At 40.9% G+C, this 24,096-nt stretch overlaps 1 protein-coding gene across 4 annotated transcripts in view; it reads right to left on the bottom strand.

Annotated features, from left to right (window-relative positions):
* The window catches only part of LOC127197235 (contactin-4), a 746,803-nt gene that overhangs the window by 4,248 nt on the left and 718,459 nt on the right, over positions 1 to 24,096 (bottom strand). For 3 of the 4 annotated variants that reach the window (XM_051155008.1, XM_051155009.1, XM_051155007.1), the window contains exons 15-22: positions 21,164 to 21,322; positions 17,871 to 18,020; positions 16,155 to 16,225; positions 14,883 to 15,117; positions 12,583 to 12,695; positions 11,529 to 11,715; positions 10,980 to 11,092; positions 2,236 to 2,404 (exon numbers count right to left, since the gene is read on the bottom strand). In XM_051155008.1, coding sequence (XP_051010965.1) covers positions 2,236 to 2,404; positions 10,980 to 11,092; positions 11,529 to 11,715; positions 12,583 to 12,695; positions 14,883 to 15,117; positions 16,155 to 16,225; positions 17,871 to 18,020; positions 21,164 to 21,322 — 1,197 coding nt within the window. Of the gene's footprint in view, positions 1 to 2,235; positions 2,405 to 10,979; positions 11,093 to 11,528; positions 11,716 to 12,582; positions 12,696 to 14,882; positions 15,118 to 16,154; positions 16,226 to 16,351; positions 16,863 to 17,870; positions 18,021 to 21,163; positions 21,323 to 24,096 lie in introns of those variants that run through there. The other variant, XM_051155010.1, reaches the window with a different exon arrangement.

The following is a 24,096-nucleotide window of genomic DNA, read 5'->3' as shown; positions in this document are numbered from 1 at the left end:
TAAAAAAATGTTTTCTCCTGATCTCCCCAACTGACGAAATGGAAGTCCCGTAAGGGAAGACATTATGCTCCGTTAACAGCACTCAGATCTTCATGATCTATCTAGCCACTATATATGGTTTTGTAGTGAAGAAGACCAAGAATCCCCAGTGAGGAGAAGAACAATTTTTGCAATGATAAGACACTTGTAGTAAGATTTAAGCAAAGTGAGATAAATAAATCCCAATTGTATGTTGTTGTGGACTGGATACTACATTTACAGCTCACTGTAGAGCTGGTTCCCTGACAGTGGAAGTCATAGGCCTTGTTTAGTGATAGTTTCATCTGTATAGCCAGTTCAAGGCCAGCCCAAGCTACTTAATAAGATCCCCCTAGAAGCAAAACAAAACAAATAAAAGTACAATTCAGTGGCATTTAAGTCCACTAACCATACACATATATGTATTAACTTTATAATATATTAAGCATATATATTATATATACATATAAATACATATATGCCTATATTTTTATATGTGTATGTGTATATGTATATTTATATTAGTGTTTATCTAAGTAACTCCATCTCTGGGGTATGGCTTTTGGCCTCAGTTTCCCACTGAACCCTGCACTACTCTTGAATACAACAAGTCCTTATTGAATCCTTCCTAAATGATAGGCACTTCTGAGGAGGGGTGAAATAACAAGGGAGCTCTTCACTCTTCTGAACTGAGAAGTTTCAAAGCAGCTATTAAAATTGCTTCATGGCTACTTTGCTATCACTTCCTGTCTGTATTACATAATAGGCCTTTCTTTCTCTGAAAAATAAAATGGTGGACACCTAGCAGAGACTTACCCGAGCACTAAAAGCAGGGTCTTAGTGCTGAGTATATCAGCTATGGTTTAAAGTACCATCTTTCTGGGAATAGCCTGAAAGTTTATTATTCTAGCCTGCACTGATCCTCTATTATCCAGACCTCAAAGGCCAGGGCCAGAAAAATATGTATCTAGATATTGAATGGCAACTTGGCTATATACCCAATCTTTTCTTTATCATGGTAAAACATGCCATAAACAAAGGGATCATGTAAACTAAAGAAGACAATTCGGGCAGGGATGGCTAATATAATCCTGGCACTTAGGGAGCAGAGGCAGGAGGATATCTACCAGTTGGTAGACAGCTTCCTCTATACAACCTGCCCAAAGCCAATCAGGCCTGCTTTGTGAGACCCTGCCTGCCAAACCACAGACAAAACCCAGAAAACAAAGTGAAACAAACACCCTAAACTGTGCAAAATCTACTGGCAGGAAGCACTTCCAGATGCTGTGTAGCCAGCACCACTCTTTCTAGATGCTTTTAAAATCATGCTGAATAGTACACAAAGATTTAATGAGCTGTCACTCTCCAATCACCAGCTGCTGCCAATCATTATTCTGATTTCTGACTTTATGAATTTTTTTATTAAAACAAATAAAATCACCCAACAAAGATTAGTATGCTATTGAGATATTTATAAACACAATACTTAAAAACAGAATAGAATTCAATTGATCAAAATGGCTACTGTCACATACTACTTAGCAACATTTTAAAATAAAGACAATTAACTATAGATAGTCATATGTATTTTACATGGAGAAGAAATACTCAATCAAAATATATCACATTAACTTTAAAATGTTTCCAACCCAAGACTGACTTACACTAGTTTACTGGGAATAAAACATCATAACCTTGTTAAGAACTTTTTGGCCAGAGCATCATTGAATTGGGGAGGTAGAGGCAGGAGGATCCCAGTGAGTTCAAGGCCAGCCTGGTCTACACAGCAAGTTCCAGACCAGTCATGCTACATAGTGAGACCCTGACTTATAACAACAATGACAACAACAAAACCCTTCTGTCTATTCTTCCTAACTGCATTGTTTATTAACTTTAGAGGCCATAATTAATTTGAGGACTAGGCACTTGTGAGCCAAATGGGTCAATATGAAAAAAACCCTTTGTGACTTCTGTGGGACAGCCTTAATTTACTATTTCGGTTGGTCATTGCCTAAATCCATCAAAACTGGGCAGAATTTTTTCCATGAAATTTTCTGCAATCAGAAAACATCTGTTATGGTCTGAAGGATACTCGTGTCATTCACCTTAATTATGATTCTTTGTTTTGGGGCTCAGTTTCTCTGAAGCCTGGGGTCACCTGGGAGAATGACACAGTAGGCAGGGGGAAAGGCCAAGAACAAAAAGAACCGTTCTTACTTGATATCTTTGGGATTCGGATTTGCTCGCTGCTACTGCCATCTCCTCCATCGCTGAATGGCTTGATCTCTATGATGTAATCTTCATCAAAAGGTAAAGAAAGCTCGACTGATGTTTTGTTTGTTTCGATGACAGATGTGCTGCTTTGCCTGTTCCATCTGTACAAGACCTGCCCACACAGAAAGAGCGGGTGTCATCTGATGCTCTAACTGACACATATAGTTGTGGTGTTTATTCCTTTCTAACTCTGTGTACCAGTTTAATGTAAAATAATGGCAAAAGTGCTCTCATAGCCCACTCCTACTGAGAAAGCTCATTTATGGTGAGGGTCATGTAAGGATGCAGAGTCAGTGACACACCAGGAGCCTTGGCATCAGAATAGACTTGGCTCTGTGTGACCATGGGCCATTTACTTCACTTTTCCCAACTTCAGTTCCTTCCGCTGTAAAATGGGGGCAAAATGCCTACTTTACAAGATTTTGCAAAGATAAATGCAATAAGGGCTGGAGATTCAAAGGTCACACTAAGAATGTCTTTCTACATCTTTGCAGGGGGCCTAGGTCCACAGGGGAAGAGAATACACTCAGTCCTGATGCAAATTGGTGAGCTGGGGTGGATTGGGAGTGGGGCTTCCCTTTTCTGAGAACTAGAAGCGCATGGGGCGGGGGGGAAGACGGTTGGAACAGGAGGAGACAAATGAGGGCCACAATTGGGATATAAAGTGAAGAAATTAAAAAAAAAACAAATTTAAATAAAAAAAGAAATTTCTTGGAGGAGAACATTTTTTTTTTCCACACAAAGAGGGTGCCTGAATGGCAAGGGCAGTGAACTCTCCACTTTGCCTCCCACTTGGACCCCTTTTGAGGGTCCCATAGAAGAGGCAATCAGTGACAATCTAGAGGTGTGGTGGTTCAGAAAAGTTGCACTCGTCACCTTTGCCTTCCTTCCCGGGCCTCTTAGATGCTGAGTTTGGACTGTGATTTATCTGATGAGGGGGTTGGCTAGTTTTCCTGAGAACCCACTTGCTTGGGGCTCTGATGGTCTTCAACCCAGTAGGGGACAAAATGCAAAGGGATAAAAATGTGCACCTGCCATTGTGTGCCCAGCAACAGCTATGAAGGAGGACAACTATCCTGTAGGTTCTGACTCTTATGGGTAACTTGTCAGTGTCGCCACAATCCCACAATGCAAGTTTTACTATGCCTTTTCACAGGTGAGGACACTGAAGCCTGGGGCCCTTACAGCCTGGAGAAACGGTAGGAAGTGATTCCTAAGCCTATGTCATGAATCAAAATAGCCTGCCTTCTCCAACTTCCCACAGGATAAAGGGGATGGGTGAGACCAGTGGTCCTCAGCCTTGGGTGCCTCAGGACACTGACTGATGCTCTAATCCTCTATTTCTTAGCAGAGTTAGGAGGGTGGGATACAATTTTGCCCTGCAGGGGGGAACTCATCAACATCTGCAGACATACTTGATTGTCACAAATGCTACCTGTGTAGAGGGTAGAAACTCATGGCCGGCCGGACATCCTACAGTGCTGAAGGCAGCCCCACAACAAAGCAGTCTCTCACTCAGAGGATGGGTAGGAAGGGGATTGTAAATTTCCCTCCACTTCCACCCCTGGTTGCCCGAGAAAGCACTTACAGATGTGGGAGTGCAGGCTATGAAATGCTTTTATTTAAAAAAAAAAAAAAAACACAAAAAAACCATTCAGATAATGTGGATCAGAGATTAGGCTTGCAAATTCAACCTTGCCTCAGACTCACTGGGTGAGATACTTGGAACATCATTTGTTCAGCCCATCCCTGGAGTTTCTGATTGCTGAGGTCAGAGCTGAGACCTGAACTTCTGTCATTCTTCTAAGTTCTCAGCCTCCACCAATGTTACTAGACCAGCTATCCCAGACTGAGAACGACAGGACTTGCTCATGTTTCACCAAGACCCCTATAAATACTGATCTACTGAGGCCAGAGAGATATGGTCAGCCTTCTATTGCAAGACAGAAGAAAACATGAGTGAAACTCATAAAATTCCCTTACCATAGTTTAGATCCCATTTGTTCCTGGCATTTTATCACCTTAATTTATGGCCCTCTAATACAAGGCAGAAAACACAATTTCTTTAAGGTGGAAAAATTCGCAAGCCCTCCCCTTCCCCACACTGAAGCATCAGCTGTGCCAGGCTCAGCATCCCTTTGCTAATGATCAAGTGCCAATAAATCCTCAGGCAAGCTTCTCATCCCAGCCCTTCAGGAGAATGGGCTGGCTGATAGGATGCAAGGTCACATCTGGCTAGGAGGAATAAATTGCTTCTTTGATTTACTGCTGCAAGAGCTCAGAGGATCCAACCAGTTTCAAGTATAAATCCAAGAGAAACATTTCCAAGAAAAAAAAGGCAGGCTTTTTTTTTTTTTTTTAATCAACACTGCTTATCAGTCTGGTAACAGTGCAGAGACAGTAGTACCTGAATAAAGGCCAGAAAACGCTTTATTTACACCAAACCCTTGGTACAGTGTTTGACACGAAGGCCATGCCTGTATCTGATATAACACAGCCAGGGAAAAAGGGAGACTTCCTGGGACTAACGATAACAATAGCAAACCCCGACTCCTTTCGCTTCTCCAGTATCTAAACCTTTCTTTCACAGGTCATCTCTCCAGCTACTCTTAGTTATTGCTTTGACCTCCAACATGGGCAACCTGAGACCTGGAGACGGTAGACGACTGCCTGTGCTCCCATGAGGAGCACTGATTGACTCCATGTTTAACCCTAAATACTCTAACTCCAGGGCCTGGATTATTCATATTGACTTGGCTGCCACCTCTAGGTGAAATGGCTTTCCCTCTCTGGTCTCTGCCTTCATCAGTGCAAAATGAGGGGATTTGACAGAGAACTTAAAAGGGGATGGGAGGTAGAAGAATAAATTCGTCAGCAGGAGCCTACTGCAAAGCCTAATGGCCTTGATTAGATTTCCAGGATCCATTCCATGAAGGGAGAGAACTAACTACCTAAGTTGTCCTATGACCTCCGGATGCATGCTGTACACATGTGGGTACAAGCGACAAACACACACACACACACACACACACACACACACACACACACAAATAAATAAATAAATAAATAAAATGTGAAAAAAACTAAAAGCAGAGGCCACGTGGCCTGGGGATCATAGGCTGTTCACATGTGTTATTTGTTTGAACAGGTTGGTGTTTAATTTTGTTTAAATACCACTTTTATAAAATAAGAAATTATGCATGGAGGTTTATAGTAACTGTCGAAAGATACTGCCATCATGGTTGCTATGGTTTGGGTGTTTATCAGTTCTAAAATCCCTGTTAAAATTTAATTGCTAGTTTAACAAATTTAAAATGTGAACCCTGATGGCTTATGCTTAAAATCATATTATTCAGGATGCTGAGGCAGGAGGGTTATTGTGAATTTGAGGCTAACCTGGCTATGTAGTGAGTTATAGATCAGCTTTGGCTACAGAGTAAAACCCTGTCTCAAAAAAAAAAAAAAAAAAAAAAAATGGACCATATAAGAGGTGGTAGCACATGCCTTTAATTCCACCACTCAGGAGGTAGAGTCAGGTGGATCACTGTGAGTTCGAGGCCAGCCTGGTCTACAAGTTGAGTCCAGGACAGCCAAGGCTACACAGAAAAACCTTGTCTCGAAATACCAAAGAAAAAAAAAAAAAAAAAAAAAAAAAGAGTCCCCCCACCTTCATTGTGGGGTGGGTGCTCTTAAAGGAATCCCATCCTCTTTGAGTATGTTTAAGTCTCTTGCCTTCTGCTAAGTAATGATGCGGAAAAAAAGAGTTACCTCATAAGTCAACAGTTTTGTGTTGGAATTCTTATCCTCCAGAAATATGTTTCTGTTCGTCATAAATTAAGAAGCTTCAGTTAGTCTCTTATAGTCGCTCACACCGACAAAGACACTGATCTATACTTCTCACTCCAACAACTGGAGCTAAAAATCCATTACCTCTTCTGGAAAGTCACAGGTTTGTGGCTATGTCACCAATATTTCACGTTCTGTAACACTAGCATACGTCCACCTCTGGACCTTTATGCCTTCTGCCTACATACTTTCCCAGAGAGATGCCTGTCTCATTTCCTCCTTTCTTTCAAAGCCCAGTTGAGACATCACTCCTAAAGTGGCTTTTCCTGGCCTTTGTATAAAAATGACAAAGCTTTCCTGTTTGCCCCTAGCTTGTTCTGGTCGTCTCAGCCTCAAGCCTTTTTCTTTGCGTGCTTTATTTTCATCTGTTGTGTCTGTAGATTATTGCCAGGCAAAATAACCAAGTGGCAAGGGGCAAAACCAGATTCCACACTGCTGTGTTTGGATCCCAGGTTTGAATATCCTAGAAATACTATCTTAGCAGAGTTTTGTGTCTTCTGAGTTAAGCTTAATAGAAATGGTAGATTCTGGCAATTTCTTCTTTTTAAGGGGTTATTAAGATGATTAAGAACCTGAGACAGATAACTGTAGCGTTTGATGGATGAGCTCAGTTACCCTGTTACACTTATTTGTGTAGGCAGTTTGTTTTACCAGACTGAAACCAGAGGTTATGCCTTTAAATATAATTTTTAGGTCCAGAAATTAGCTCAAGTGGGACTAGAGAAGGATTTCTAAAGGTTAGATAAAATCTGGCATGCCTCAGAAACTTGCAAAACAGGCTCTCGTTTCCCAAGCTGAATCATTTAGTTTACCCCTGACAGAGGGGACATATGGCTACCCCTGACATCTATCAGCATACCACAGTCCATGCTGGCCTCCAGGCTCCCTCAGTATCACACATACCTGTCCTCTATTTCAAATCCCATGCTAAAATCTGGGCCCTTCCCTCCCCACAGCCACTCAGACGCCTTCTAATCCTCATGCTCAGTCCTCTCCCCATGCTCTTCTTGCTTGTCACCCTCTTGCTGTCTTGCTCTTCTCACTGTTCTCTTTCCCACTCTGCTCTACTCTCCATCTCTTGATATCTCCACTATTGTCTCCTGCTCTCCCCTTTCCCTTGACCTGGCCATGTCCAGCTGGCTTCCTTCTCTCTGTACTCCTCCGGATGCCTCTGGATATGTTCTCTGTCTTAAAAGTCTTCCTCCTGATACTGGATCGGTCGTGTTATCAGTCATTTACTGTGTCCACTCACATACACTGATAAAGAACTTACAAAATAATCTGAGGCTCAAGTGTTCTAAAGTCCACCTCTTATTGAGACTGTTCTACCTAAGCAGGAATTGAATAGACCCAGACAACAAAAATAAAAATGTAAACACCCTTATTGTAAAACCTTCAGTATATAGGAAGGAAAGTGAATTTAAGGGGTACATATGGTATAAGCAAAAGCCTGTTGTAATGACACAAGTTCTCTATCACTGTTCAACTCTCCCAGGCAGCTTAGAGATCTACATTTGACTCCAGTAACCCCAGCTCTAAAAATGACTTCAGTCAGTGACATCACAGGAGGGACCAGGTATACATGTACATCCTTAAGCTTGCACATGTACATGGAGTATTCAGTATAGATAGCCAGTGATGGTGAGATTCTCTGGGATCCAACTGAGGTGTAGGGAGTTCAGCTCTTCCAGCTGTATCCAAAAAGGAGAGATGAGCTGGAAATCAAGGACTCAGAAAGTGCCCTTTTGTTGGAAAGTGCCATTTTGAGGTCTTACCTTGTCACCCTATCTTTCTTTGACCTTCACTACATGTGGTTTCCATAGCATTGTGTATACCTCACTCTATCTATGGGTGATACCTCCCTTGTGTACCTTTCTGTCACAGGGGGGCTACTATATATTCTCAAGGTCTACATTCAAAAGATACAAATGTTAAGCCTAATGCCATAAAAGATGACCTCATCTGACCTGATAATTGAATCAGAAAGAGAACTAAATGGCCTCATTTTAATTTACTCCCATATTTTATTCTTTTACTACAGGAGTAAACATTGTCTTCCCAAATATATGAAGAACAACAGGTTTCTTCTGGGAAATAAAATGCAAATGTCCCTGTGTTTCTCTTGGGCTACTTTGTCCTCTGTTTACCCTACATGATGTATGCTGCTTGGACTAATCTATGTGTCTGTAAAAGGATCTGCAGAGGTAATAAACTCAAGATATAAACAAAAAACTTCCTTTTTGGGAAGATGTTACAGAAAGAATCTGGTGTGAGCACTTATGAGATGGAGCAGACATACAAAGGACTGCCAACAAAGTAGTGCTCGTTGCCAGTTAGCAAATCTCAACATGCACACTGCTCCTTGCACCCGAGAAAGCCAAGGGCACTCTAACACACTTAAAGCTGAGGGTGAGTGTTCATTCATAATTCACTATATACATATATATGTGTGTGTGTGTATGTGTGTGTGTATATATATATATATATATATATATATATATATATATATATATATATATATATATATATATATATATGGTTTTAGTAAATGATCATTTGTCAAGCTAATCTTTTTCCTGATTGCCTAGAATACTTTGAACAGCTCTTCTCTCTGTTAATTTTGTTTTGGGACCAACCTGAAAATAAGCTTAAAATCCAATAGAATTGTTCTGAAGAATTCAAAGGATTAAGAATATGGCCCACAAAGCAAGATGACATGAAGAAAAATTTTGATTCAGTTGTATTTTCCAGAAGACAGGGCTATTCAAAAATGAACTTAGCTCAAAGGAAGATGGACACCACTCCTTTGCTGAGAGTAAGCAGGTATTAGCTATGCTACTTTCTACTGAGATGTCAGGGAAGAAAATTCAGTATGAAATTCAACTTAAGGGCATTTTGCTGCCTGTCTAGCCACAGGAAGAGTGACATTTTGCAAAGCTTTTGATAAACTATCATCCATTTGGCTATGTTGACATGGTCTTACCTACTACTGACTTTACAGTAATAAAATTAAAAAAATACCTTCCTTGCAATTTTGTAAGCCCACTTAAATAAACCCTTTTATAATTTTGATTATTTAAGGAAGGTTAGAAAGCTAAGCCTATGGTTTTACATTTTTCTGAGGGAGAAGAGCTTGGAAATCAAAATTTTCAGTAGTGTTATAAACTTGGGAACAATTCTACCCATTATTATTAAAGTCCCTTTAGATATTTAGATATTTGCATTTTTATGCTTCTGAGAACTGTTTTTCTTCTAGCTAAACATCTGCAGTTCCTTCGTTCATTCTTCTCAGAGGTTGAAGACAGACCTGTGCTCATGGTCTGCTCAGAGTGTCATGTAGCCTACGCATTTGGACACAGCCAACCCTTCTACTCGTTGCCCACAGACAGCACCCTTAACATCAGAGTGATATACTGTTGCTTGCACTGACAGGTGGTAGTGGCACACACCTTTTATCCCAGCACTTGGGAGGCAGAGGCAGACAGATGTCAGTGAGTTTGAGGCCAGCCTGGCCTGCAAGCAAGTGCAAGATAGCCAAGGCTACACAGAAAAACCTTGTCTTGAAAAATAAAAAAATAAAAAATTTAAAAAAAAAAGAAAAGAAAAAAGGAGAAAATGCACACATGTGTTCTCAACCTTCACCCCTTTGACTCTGAGCTAGCCTTACAAGAGTTAGTTTCATCCATAGCATGTACTCTAGTGCCTCATATTTGACCAAGTCTACTGAATAGAGAGACCTGGTGGCACTCAGAGGAGGGATAGCAGGCTACCAAGAAGAGACTTGATACCCTATGAGCATATACAGGGGGAGGAAGTCCCCCTCAGGCACAGTCATAGGAGAGGGGAGTAAGGGGAAAATGGGAGGGAGGGAGGAATGGGAGGATACAAGGGAGGGGATAACCATTGAGATGCAATATGAATACATTAATAAAATTAAAAAAAAAATAAAAGGGACACACAGCTTTCACTCTCTGTCTCTCTTACTGAAGCTCGGCCATTAGAAGTCCGGCTACCTTGTGATGGCCATACTGGAAGAAAGCCCAGCTTCTACACAGGAAGTCTCATGGAGTGGGTGCTCTCTGGCCACCCTCCAGCTTTTGCAAAGCTACTCCAGGTGATAAAGCCACATGTGTGTCACCTGCATTATGGATTCTAACCACTGACACTGCCCATTTGGCCAAGCGAAACTGTACAATCATAAAAGTAAAGCATAATTGTTTTAGCCCAATTTTTGGTGGCAATGGGAAGCTTAAACTTAGTCAAAGGCTAAAGAAATTGTGTTGATACCAAGAGAAAATACTTCTTCTAGAAGCCCCTGAATTCAGTTCCATGTCAGGCAGATCAGAGCCTTCTGAAACTCCAGCTCCAGCAAGAACAAACACTATCTTTTAATCTCTCTCTCTCTCTCTCTCTCTCTCTCTCTCTCTCTCTCTCTCTCTCTCTCTTCCTCTCTCCCTCCCTCTCCCTCCCCCTTCTCCCCTGACAGGATATATTATTTTTGCCTTTCTAAAGGTCCAAAGGCAGCAGTTAACCTGACAACGGACTGAAGCCTCCTCAAGTGTGAACCAAATTAAGCCTTTCTTTTCATTTCCAAGCTTATTATCTCTGTTATTTATGAGAGAAATGAAAGACTGGCTCACCCAGGTGACTGCCTAAGTACTGAAAAGTGAAGACAGGGCACACAGAAGAGTTAGAGGGTTCCACTTTAGCTGAGTTCCTGAATGGGAAGCCCTCAGCAGGGGGCCCAGCAGGGAAGGGGGAGGAGGTTCAGCTCCTGCTGCAGGGCAGACTGTTCCTGCTAAGAGCAGGAATAGGTGTCCTTCCAAAGAGAAATTACCCACTTTGTATCCTTTCACTTCTGACTCGTTATCCAGGGCCTTCACTTGATCCCAGTTCAGGATAATTTTGGAGTCCGACGAATTCCATATGATGTTTCCGGGGGGTTGGCTTGGTGCTATAAAAAAAAAAAATTAAGATAGACGAAGTCACAGATTATTAAATCTCAATGGATTCTGAGGAATATCCCCTTACTAGAATTCGAGAGTAGAGGCAATTTAATGGGCGATTGCACTAATATGTGTCTTCAAGGTCACTGAAATCTGACGAGATACAGCATTGCAAATGGAAAAAGATTCAGTTGGTCGCCTACCATTTATAGCTAAAAGAAGTAGTCCTTCCCAGTGAGGAGAAAAACATTTATCTTTCTGTCCTCTGGAGCAATGAATTTGGCATGGTATTCTAAAAGGTTCAGTTAAAATGCTAAGGTGCATTTGAATCCATATAATGATACCAATTAGTATGCAAATGATCCCTGGGAGGTGGGGATAGGTAATGAACTCGGAGTATGTTTGATGAATCCCCAAAATATTTCTGAGCAACTCTGTCCTTACGTGGCTTTCTGGTCGTGACATTGACTGTGGCACTGGAGGGTCCTGTCCCAGCTGAGTTATATGCCTTGACAGATAAGTGATACAGTGCACTCGCTTTCAAGTTAGTGATTTTTGTAGATGTCTGATTTCCAACTGTTCGTATTTTTCTAGCATTTTCTTCCTTGTCATCCTGTCTCCAATATTTTACCTGAGAAAATAAAAAGAAAGGCCTTGGAAATCATATTCACTAGAGATATTTCCAATGTCATCAGGTAATAATATTGTTTTGCAAGTTCTTATGATGGTGTTAACTTTCTATGTTAGTTCATGGACACTGCTTTTTAGAACAAGAAGAGCCACATGATCTGCAAAATTATTCACAGTAAGAATTTTTGTTTGGTCTTATTTTTCCACAGAAGTAGCCAGTCTGGTGAATCATCAATAGCTATTTCATTTATTTTCCCACCTTGTTTTGAGTCCAGGTGATTCTGAACATATAAGACTGAAAATAAACTTTTAAAAGATTTTATTTTATACAAAGTGAGTCTAGGACAACCAAGGCTACACAGAGAAACCCTGTCTCAAAACAAAACAAAAAAAGACTTTCTTTTTTTTTAAGTGTGTGTGTATGTGTGTGTATTTACATGTGAAACTAAGTAACCACAGAGGCCAGAAAAGTGCATCAAACCCCCTGGAGCTGGAGTTACAGGCAGTTGTTGAGTTGCCCAACATGCATTCAGGAAACTGAACTTGGATCCTCTGTAAGAGCAATGTACTCTTGACTTCTCTGTATCCTCATGGGCATATCATACTTAAGCTCATTGTGCCAACTACATTATAGATCTTTAGGTTTACACACACACACACACACACACACACACACACACACACACAGATATACTAAGTTTGAGTATAAACACAGATAAAGGGTTATCTCACAGGAGATTCTTCAGTGTTTCTTTCAATGGTATGGTAGAACGAGCATCTGGAACAGACACTGTGTAAGGCAATGAGTATGTCTTAGAAGTCTCACAAGGGATCAGATATAGGTCAAATGCACAGGCCTCTAGCTTACCTCATAACCTTGAATCCGTCCTCTATTCTTCCCGATAGGGGAGGCCCAGAAAACTTCGATATCTGTGGCAGAAAGACTCCTGGCAAAGATACTGGCTGGTGGTTTGGTGGGTTCTGGAAATGAATTCAGAAAAAAAAAAAAAAAAAAGTACTTCTTGGTTAGCTTCAAAACAACAAACTTCTAGAAATGGGATTAGAAGGTAAAAAGAACCCATGGCCATATGTCCTTAATGGTTGTAAGCCACACAACACCTCCCCCAGATAAACAATTATAAAGTGTAGGGTGGTGGTTAAGGAAGAGATACTTCCAAAGTTTAACAAAGGTCTGTACTGCAGGTAAGTGGAACTAAGGTGACCCATGATCAAGTTCAGCCATAAGTTTCATAGTCAGCAATTTTTTTAGGTAGATCTTAATTAAGTTGTAGTCCCAGTTGCTGGGTTATGAAAACAAGAGAGAAAGAATCAGGACAGTTAACTGAGTGGTGGCTTAGCACTATAAAGTAATCTCCAAACCTAGACCAGTCACTTACAGTTTTTGGGGCTCAGTATCCTCAGATGCTGACAGTAGACTGAACCAATAGCTTCTCAAATTCTAGTTTGTTTTGCCATATTTTTATGAGAGTTGTACACCATTTGTATATAAATTTTCTCTTAATATTCTGCCTTACTGAAAAACCTCATTCAGCCATGACTTAAATAATAACATTCACAAAATTTTACCTTGGGTAGTTATGTACTTTTGAAATTGCAATTCAAATCACTACATGACTATTTGATACTTTTAAAAGTTCTTCTGTTCCAGAGACCCACTCACTACTGCTTTGCAAAAGCACCATCTTTGTTCTCTTATGTCCCCACACATGCTACAATAAAGCTCCTTTTCAAGCTAAAACATTGTCTATTATAATTTAGTGTCAATTTGTGTACTCTACTACATTGCAAACTCCATGAAATATTGGACATGGAGATCTCTATTTATACATAACAATAATATTCTGCTTATGTGTTAATTTGAAATTTCTTATATGTTACTTGATACACAGGGAAAAACATCACCCATCCTCAGGAAACACTGTCCTAAACAAGAACATATGACAAAACTTCAAAACTTTAAATACGTTGGCCTGAAAGTTATAATAGAGAAACATGCAAATGATAGAAATATCATGGCTATAAATGACAACCAGGAGACAAGGCATAAACAAACACTTACTCCACTTGGCAGGCCCAAGGGAACTCAGAAACCCTTTGCTGCCCAAGGGTTTGCTGACCAGAAGAATGTACAGGGATTCACAATGTGTATAAGACAGACAACAAGAAATGCTGAAGCACATGCAAGAGGACAGAAGATTTGGTTCGGATAGTTTCGCGTGTGGTTGTAATATGCAGGGGGAAGCTGTGAGAGTCAGCAGAGAGGTAGGGGAGAAGCCCTGGGAACCTGCTGTCTCTAGGGGAATTATTTCTCCACAGGGAAGAAGAACGTGTCATTTCTTTGCTGACGCCAAACCAATGTCTCAACTTTCAGATGCTCTTACATGGCCTAATTCTGAATTTCATCATTACAACAACAATGGTGTGCTCCAAGCATACTGAAGACTGTGTGAGAGGCATTCTGAGTGCAGGGACCTCCCAGAAGAAGTAATAATATGAAGGCTCTTGAACATTATGACAGTGTGAACGGCAATGTTTGCAATCAAGCAGCTTTATGATTCCTCTCCTAAGAAGTCAGAGTCAGAGCAAAATGGCTTAAAACATAAGTGATGGAAGAGAATGAAACATTCTATCTTGATATTCACCTAAAAGGATACAACATGATTCTTTTAAAATGATGTTAACGGATAGGTACATGGTATTTATGTATCAATAGATAGATAATAGGCACAGAAAAATAAACGTGAAGATAACACAAGATGTTTGCTCTCTTGCTTGGTGTTAAGGAATGCAATCAATTGATGGAAAGCCACATGTTTTTATATATGATAGAGATGACACTGAATTTTTTTGTTTTGGAGACAGGTTCAATCATGTACCCCAGCCTGGCTTAACCTCTCATATTGTAGGATTGCTGGTGTATAGCACACATAGTCAGGGGTGCTGTATTTCTAAAAATGAGAGAGAGAGAGGGGGGGGGGAATGAAAGAGACAGAGAAATGGTAGATAGTGAACCAATAATTTTTAGTATACTGTCTCTAATGAGAATTCTCTTTTGATTTCTATTATTTTATACTCTAAGTTGATCATACAGCCTGAAAGGAACATCATTTGAGAATTGAGGAAATATCAAGATAGCATGAACCGTACCTTCTTCAGCAGAATACACCACAGTGGGGGTACTGAAGGGGCCTTCTCCTTTGTTATTGAAGACACCCACTTTAACCTCAAAGGGAGAGAATGGACGCACACTCTCATTCCTGAACACATATCTGGAGGCATCAGCTGAAGCCAGCACAGTCAGCATCCAGATCATTTTGCCATGTGGCCGGAAGGCTACCACGTAACCAAAGCCTCTGCCATTCTGTAATTCCTCAGGGACTGTCTGGTGAGGAAAGGAGGCCATATTCAGAACGCATAGTAGTTTGGTTAAAATATTAAAGGCTACTCCCCAATTCTTGCCTCAATTGATTCAAATATTTCAGAGTGTTTCCCTCACCACTTTATACTGGGTTTTATTTTCACAAATCTTTTAGGGCTATACTTTAACCTGCCCAAGATATTCATGTGGTACCAGAGTAATTAACAGTCTTGAAAAATGAAATAAAGATTTGCTGTGGTGAGTTGGGCTCTGGGGAGGTGGACTCAACTCTGAAACAGCTACAAATGATGGCCAATTAACCACAGAGCTCATTTCCTACAAAACAACCCTTCCACCATGCACCATCTAATAGTCATTTTCCTTCAGTGCCAAATAGACAAAAGAATTCATAAAAGAGGGCCATCTCTGCTCAGGCAAGATTCTGCTCCTCAGGAGAGACTCTGAGTTCAGCTGGGAGGGAGGGAGGGAGGGAGAGCTTTCTATCCTTTTTCTGATGGGACTCTGGGTGAATGAAAGGCTTTTTATTTCAGGGGACATTGTCTAAAATCTTTGGAACACATTTCAAACCCTTGTTGAAGCTCCCACCTCCTCTCTCAAAATCAATTTTTAATAAATTGGTGACTAACCTTCCTCCAGGTTGTTTATAAAGAAATACCTCATAACCCAGCAGCAAAGCCAACTGCCAGGAAATTGTTCTGGGACACTCAATCTATAGCTGGCAGATGTTTTAAATCAATTGGCCATGCAGCAATTCAGAAAGAAAAGAAAGACTGGTTTTCTCTGAAACAGACTTCCTTATTGGTTTTTTGTTTTTTGTTTTTAAAACTTGCGTTATCTCCTCTCTCATGATTGTTTTTCCTGTGAGCAGTCAAATTAAAACTTGCTTTAACACTGGGTGGCCAAGAACCTTCACTTTCTGATAGCCATTAATAGATTTCTCAGAAACAGAGGGGGACAGTTTTTGGCTTCTTGTCATATGGAGGAATATAACAGAATAGCCCAGAAAAATGCTTGTCTCTTTGGTTCTGTCATGGATTTACCTCCCAGGTGATAACCAGTTCAGACTTGCTGCCTCCACCACCACTCACATTAGCCGGGGTGACCTCAGGGACTGCAGGAGACAAAAAAGAAACTAAGTTATTTCAAATGCTTATGACAAATGGGGGTTAGGTGATGCCCAGATGGGGCGACTCACTGTTAGTGAATACTTGGGAACCTGCCCCTTTGTTTTTGGAAATCAGAAATAACGGCCACAAGGGGAGCACTGTACTGACTTGAAGAAACAAAATGTCCCAAGAAAATTGCTATTAATTACCTGTTTCTGGTTCAACAGGGTATACACATTACCAGATACTACTGACCAATTGTTTAGTGCCATCCTTAAAGACCTAGGAGTTCCACAGAAGAAGAAAGGACTGGAAAAAAAATCTGTCTTCATGCTTGGTTAGACCTTTATTAACCATGTGGTGGTAACACAAAGGAAAGGTGGGACAAACTGCCACCTTACAATCTAGTGGGAGGGTGAGAGCACATGCAGAATGTCACAGAGAAACGTGGACAACACTCAATGATGTTGCAGACATAACAGAGAAGAGCAGTGGTGTTCTGGAGTAGCAGGTTGATCAGAGGAGTTCTGGGCTAATGGCTTCTCAGAAGAAGGTGAGCTTTGAGCTGGGTGTTGAAGGAAGTGGTGGACATAGGTTGAACCCTGGCTCACAGTGCTTAACCTCTCTGATGCCCAGTTTTCTCTGTAAAAGAGGGGAAATCAGACTCACTTCCTTTTCAGGATGATAGGGCAGATCTGAGTTATAGTTTTGGGGATGGGAGAAGAGAGCGTAGTATTAGTTATGCCGTCATATGAATGAAGAACTTCAGGAAGACTCTTTAAATAAGTAGCTGGGGACCTATAGCTAGTGAGTCAGTATATCCTATTGTTTAAATCCAACGATACATTCCTAGATGGATTTCTCCCCCATCAATTTCAAGAATAAGGTAGAATTGTTGGCCTACTTAGGATCTTGTTATGCCTTTATAAATCATTGTTACTCTCATGGCTGGGAACTCTATGGAGACCACACAACAGGATCTCCCAATTTACAAGAGCACAATCTGGCCCAGCTGGGTACACATTACTTTCATCCTGTGTTCATCAAGCAAGCTATATGCAGCATAGTCTCATCATTTACTTGTGGCAATTGTTTATGTCCTAAGAAAATACTAACAAAGATTTCTGAGAAAATGTTCTCTGACCATCTGATTTTTTTTCTGACATATATGAAGAAGAAAGAATTGACTTTTGAAAGAAAGACTATACTGTTTCTTGCTATACCAGTGGCTCAGAGGACTGAGAAGCTGATCAAAGCTCAGGAACCCCACGGTTGAGATTCTCCTGGTCTGGTTTATGATTGTTATCATCCTTTAAGGTAAAGGGTGTGTAAAATATAGAGCTCACTGAAGCTAATGATCTGGAAGAAGTCAAGGTTCCTCCTTAAGGTAATGGTTCTCAACCTTCCTAATGCTGTAACCCTTTACTACAATTCCTCAGGTTGTGGTGACCCCCAACCATAAAACTGTCCTCATTGCTGTTTCATAACTGTACTTTTGATACTGTTATGAATCATAATGTAAATATCTGTGCTTTCCAATGGTCTTAGGTGACCCCTGTGAAAGTGTCATTGGAGTCCCAGGTTGAGAACCACTGTCTTAAGGAATGGGAGCTGCCGGAACAGACGATATGTATCTTGAAGGATACTCACGAGCCTCTTCTGTCCTCCTTTTCTCTGAAGGTCGACTGGGTTCCCCAATGCCAATCACATTTGCTGCAACAGTGCGGAATTCGTATTCAACCCAGGGGTTCAAGCCCACCACAGTTGCCGTGAATGTCTTCCCATCAACAAGTTCTGGAACTGAAAGAGATCAAAAGGTGAGTGAGAAGGCTTCAGAGAATCCACTTGGGCCCGGAAAATGCAGAGATGGTTTTAGGAGCATGTCGCATCATCTCTAACAGCAGCACCACTACCACCTCCAGGAGGGCATCACAGTCAGTCTCCTGGCACGACGACGAGGAGGTCAGAACATGCTGTACAACAATTTCACAAATTCTAGTCCATGCTTTCATTTTCTTTTCTGCTTCTGTGTTAGGTTCTTTTGTTATTGTGATAAATACTTGGGAGAAATAGTCTGAGAGGGGAAAGAATTAGTTTTGGTCTACAGTTTTAGACATTTTGGTCAAAGGTTGGCTGGTTTCAATGCTTGGGTACTGAAGCCAGACAGAATGCCATGGTGCTGGGAACACAGTAGCTCAGAGTTGGAAACCTCCTAGTGTCTTGAAAACCCAGATTATCAGGAAGGCACCAAAGACAGGATACTTTTCAAAGGAGTACCCCAGTGACATACCACCTCCAGCTAGAGCCATCTCCTATGGTTTTGTCACTTCCCGAAGTAATGTCATTAGTCTAGGACCAAGCTTTCATCACATGACTCTTTGAGGCAGATTTCAAGTTCAAATCATAACACAGTTGTTGCTATCTGCAGTAGGGATATTTTTTTTTTATCTTTCTTCTTTCATTCATTTATATTAATGCTATATTTCCTTTTTGTAAAATTTTATTGTCACCTATCCCAACCCCTGTCAATATTTCATTTTTTTCCCTTTGAGATGACATTTGAGGAAGAAATTAGACAAAAAGGAATTCTTGCAAGCAAAATACACATTCCTTTAGTCGCAAAGGATGGATGTGTGGCCTTGATGATGTCTTGAAGCAGAAATAAATGTTAGGTCCAATTTTATGCAATTTATATAAATTGTGTTGTTGATAATCTAAAGTTTCATGTATTTGTTTAATCACTTTACAGCCTAATCCCAGCCCACTCCCTCCTTTCCTTCCAGTCCCACCCTTTTGCCCCCCCCCAGAGAAAGGGAAGCCCCCAAGGGGTACCAACCCACCCTGGCATCTCAAGTCATAGTAGGACTAAGCACATTCTCTCCCACAGAGGCTTGAAAATGAAGACCAGTTAGGGCAAAGAGATCCAGAGGCAGGAAACAGAGTCAGAGACAGCTCCTGCTCCCATTCTTAGGGGACCCACATGTTGACCATCGGCTACATATGTGTAGGGGGTCTAGGTCCAGCCCATGCATGTTCTTTGCTTGGCTGTTCAGTCTCTGTGAGCCGCCATGGGCCCAGGTTAGTTTACTCTGTAGGTCTTCTTGTGGTATCCTTGACTCTTTTGGTTCCTTCTATCCTTCCTCTCACTTTTCCACAAGACCCCAGATCTCTGCCTATTGTTTGGAAGTGGGTCTCTGCATCTGTTTCCATCAGCTGCTGGATGAAACCTCTCAGAAGACAACTGGCTCCTGTCTGCAAGCATAGCAGAGTACATTAATAGTGACAGGGGTTGGCTGTCTTCCATGGGGGAGGTTTCAAGTTGGGCCAGTCACTAGGTTGACATTCCCTCAATCTCTGCTCCATCTTTATCCCTACACTTCTTGTACGTAAGACAAATTTGGGGCCAAAGGTTTGATGGGTGGGTTGGTATCCCCCTACCTCCAGTGGAAGGAGGTAGCAAGTTTAGGTTCCATATCCCCTGCGGCTAGGAGTCTCAGCTAGGGTCACTCCCACAGACTCCCACAGAATATAATATCTGTATTAATTCTTTGTAAATTTCATACTATGTGTTTCTATTACATACCCCTGATTCCTTTAGTTTGACACATCTAAGAAGTGCTTTTCTGACTGTAAACACTAACTTTCTGTGGATTCAAAGAGGTGTTTTAGGAATATAAGAAAAATGATCATCTTTACTATGTTAACCAACAGATCTCTGTAGAAAGTTCATTTTCTTTTTCTGTTAACAGGCCCAGTAACCAAATTTGAGTGCGAATATAATCATTTTAACTTTACCATTAGAATAGCTGTAAGAATTACAGATGTACCTGGCATCACATAGCAAAAGCAGAAAACATGTAAAGTGAGAATAATTTAATGAAACATCTTTGACCCTTGAAGACTGTGTGTCCTATGGTATCAGCAACTGATGTCTGACTTGAGTGAACTGATGTAACAAAGAGAGTGAGAATTACTTCACTATAATAATGATGCCCTACTACTTATAATGACAACAGTGTTATGGTTTGAACCTGAAATCTCCATCAAAGGATCACATGATGAAATCTTGGCCCTGGGGTACTGAGGAATGACTAAACCTTAGGAAGTGGATCTAGCTGGAAGTGGTATGTCACTGGAGCATTCCTCTGATGAGAGTCCTGTTTTTGGTGCCTAGCTGTCTCTGTTTCCCAGAAACCATATTTTGAGTTCTGACATACCATGTCCTCTCTACCCTGGCATTCTCCATAGCTTCAGGCCCCAGGATAGCCAATCTTTAAAACCATGAACCAAAAATCAATTCTTATCCCTCTTCAACTATTTCTCACAAGTATTTGTCAAAATGGCAAAAGAGCTTGATACCTAAGGAGAAAAAAGCAGAAAAAAAAAAAAAAAAAAAAAAAAAAAAAAAAAAAAACACAGACTAGAGTTTGTGGAACTGATTAAAACATTTTCATGCCTTGTCATCTCCAAATTAATTCATGTACAGGTGGAGGCAGCAAGACAAAAGCCTCTGCACAGTTCTTAGGTATTTTATTCTGGACAGCTGTCCATGAACTTTGCAAAGACTGTGATTATAGATTTGCATTTTCCACTACTTTTCAACGTGGAACACTGTGGTATAGAGGTGATTTTAAATAATACACAGATCAATGCATTTTATTTTTATAAATAGCCCTGAGCTTATTAAGAAAATAAAAATACCCAGCACAGCACACCAATCATTTCATAGATTAGATGCTTAGATCCATGACATTAATATCCATTAATGTAGAGGAAAACATTAAAGAAACCATAGTAGAGCTGGTTTGTGTCTGGGAGACACAGATATAATGTATCATTTGTAGCTGTGTTGGCCTAGATGTATCCCAGTTCTTCCATATTTCATTCACAGGCCATCCTAGAAGTCTCTGATAGACACCAGCACTCAGCATGCAGGATGATACCTGTACTGACGGCTTGCCAGCCCACGGAGAATGGAGTCCTCGCTTGGATCACATACATGGTGATGGGGCTGTGGTTGTCAGGTCCAGGTCGCCAAGACAGCTGAGCAGTAGTGTCTGTGATTTCATCTATGGTCACAGCCTCTGGAGGACCAGGAGGGCCTGGGAGAGAGCAAGGTATTCAGAAGTGGACCGTGCACTCAAATGGCCAAGTATATAATCTACTTACTTAAATGGGGTACTGGCTCACTCCGTCATTTATTTACTTACATATCTCTCCCATAATTTCTTTTTGGAAATCAGCTGGGTAACAAGAGCCCTGTTTAGCTTTGAAATTATAGCAATGAACTGACTCATTCATTCTAAGCCCGTTTCTTTGCAAGGGAATCACAGCATATGGGGGGAGGGGGACAAAAATAGACAAAGTGTTGTAATGGGCACCGCTGCCCTCTTCACTGTATCCAGAAGCTGCATGTGCTTGCTTGCAAAGGGGCTACTGTGAAAAGGACCAGTTCTCAAGGGTCACAGGGCCATCCTTCTGTTTGAAGTAATTTTAAAACTAAGCTGGAGACTAACATCCCTCTGTAGCAGTTTCTATAAGTCATACCTATATTTTTCCTACTTATCCTCTTGACAGTTATTGCGTCTCTACATCCATGGACCTAAACCATTGGAAGGGGTAGAAATCACACCTACACGAAGGTCTGGAGATCCTACACAGAGGGACGGGAAACAATTCGCAGCTGAAGCAACAACAGGGTCAGAGTAAAGATCCAGGACACACCTAGTTGTCAGTATTAGAAGCTGTGGCCAGACAGTTAAATGAACTTTCAAAAGTGTAGTCTAAATGACAACTGACCACCTTGGAATAGAAGGTGATGATGAGAGAACAGGGTGACAAGTCCCATATTTGTTGGAGAGACATAAGAAGGATTCCCAAGATTTTTTTTTCTGATACCCAATTTAGCAATCCAATGTGTTCTCAGAAGATTCCCGGGCTGTAGCTCAGAGACAAGGTAGAAAGGACACCTCTCGTGGAGTGGTGAAAAGTTAATGGGAATCCCCCAGGTAAGACTTTGTTCTGAAATTCACCCTTTCACCTTTATGCAACACTCTGCAGTCTCTTTGCTTCTTTAAAAAATCACTTTTATGGATTCACAGGTGAGGCTAAATTTATCTTCTTCCCCCGACTCCTGAATGAAATGTCTGCAAATGTGTATGTTGGAACTGATTAATTTTCCATGGTGACATTTCAGCATGGCAGTCTAATGCCACCTAGATAGAGCTGAGGTAACCTTTGGTCTTTACTCCTAATAACCAGGTAAAGTCCAGAAGACAATATACACCCCTTTGTACCCGAGCAGCCTTCTCCTCCTAGTATCTCTGCCCTTTTTCTGTGAATGTTGTTTGGGAGCCTTTAGTCTCTTCCACAAATAGAAGAGTGTTCCTTTTCAACTGCTCAAAGAATTGAATCAATAGGAAGTATCTGGGCCCCTTTGTGGCCACTGTGTAGGAAGGAAATGAAGGGGAGTGGTGTGGGCCTGTCACCGGAAGGAGGAAGATGCTTTCAGGGCTTCTCTCATCCTTTATCTTCCTGTCACCCAGCTCCATCACTGCATAGCTGTGATCTTGGGGATGGTTTACTGTGTTTTAGGGAAAGTAGGCCTGTTTTTTAAAACAACAAAAAAGTACCCACTGATCAAAGTGTAAGATGGTTTTGTCCCAGCACTAGGACAAGTACTCTGATGCTGGTGTCTGATTTCTTGCTCAAGGAAGGGAGGCTTACTAGAGGCCATGAGAAAGTTGTAGATTAAACAAAGGAATGAAAAGGTCCAGAGTCAACATACAAACCAGCACTCACTCCAAATACAAAACCCTCTTAAGGGCAGTGAAGTACGTTTTTGTCTCCCCACTGCAATGTGCATGAAAGATGCAAGGACAGAGCAAGAGGAGAGAAAATGAAAGACTGCGGCTTTAGGTGTCATATTAATTTATTGGCTTTATTAACTGATTGGGCTACACTTTCTTTTAGACTGCGTTAGCAAATTCCTCTTGGTATCCAGTGATATTTTTTGTGAAATGAAGTATACAATATAATTTAAGAACTTCAAGTACTACTGATTTAAATATTTATTAGTCTAATTTATTGGTTTTTAAACTGCTGATCTGAACATTATCCTAATTAAATAGAGGATAAATTACCAGCAACAGAATTCTTTTGTCCCTAAGGGGAGAGCAGATCAGCTCTAGTGTATTTTAAAAATGGAAATAAACACATTTCTGTAAGTTATTCTGTAGGCAGAGCTACCGGAGTTGAAAATACAATTTTTCATTTTTATCTGGTCTTTATCTTTATGGTTAACTTTTTTGTGTGTGGCAATTAAGAGGTAACTAAAGCAGTCATAACAGGAATGAAGTTTCTCTTTAACCTCTTTTGACAATTAAGTTGCTAGTTCCTGTGCAGCTCCCCCTCACATCTGCCTTGGGCATAGAGCAATCCTTTCAATTGATTCTCAAAATACCCTGTGCAGTTGGATCACCCTACCCATGGAGCCAGGGTTTGTATTTTAGGCTCAGGTAGTTGACCAAAAATTCCCACTACCAACAGTTAGTAATTCTGATTAATGGGTTTGCGGCATGTGATTATTTTGATGATCTGGGTTATCTTTTGCTTGTTTGTTTCTGTGTTTAGCGGAGTTGGGTGTGGAGCCCAAGGCTTCAATGCTGTACCATGGACCTTTAACTTCCACCTGACTGCGCACTTAAAACTTAAAAAAAAAAAAAAAAAAAAAAAAAAACTTGGGTACACAGTTTCACAAAGCTTTTAATTTTCATTATTTTTTCTTCTGATGGGATAGAGATTGCTCAATAGTTCAGAACACTGGCTGCTCTTGTGCAGGACCTATGTTCTAGTCTCAGCATCCACATGGTGGCTT

Source organism: Acomys russatus, chromosome 13, assembly GCF_903995435.1.
Source record: "Acomys russatus chromosome 13, mAcoRus1.1, whole genome shotgun sequence".
Taxonomy (NCBI): domain Eukaryota; kingdom Metazoa; phylum Chordata; class Mammalia; order Rodentia; family Muridae; genus Acomys; species Acomys russatus.
Note: the sequence above shows the minus strand (reverse complement) of the source record. Positions and strands in the feature narration are given on the sequence as shown.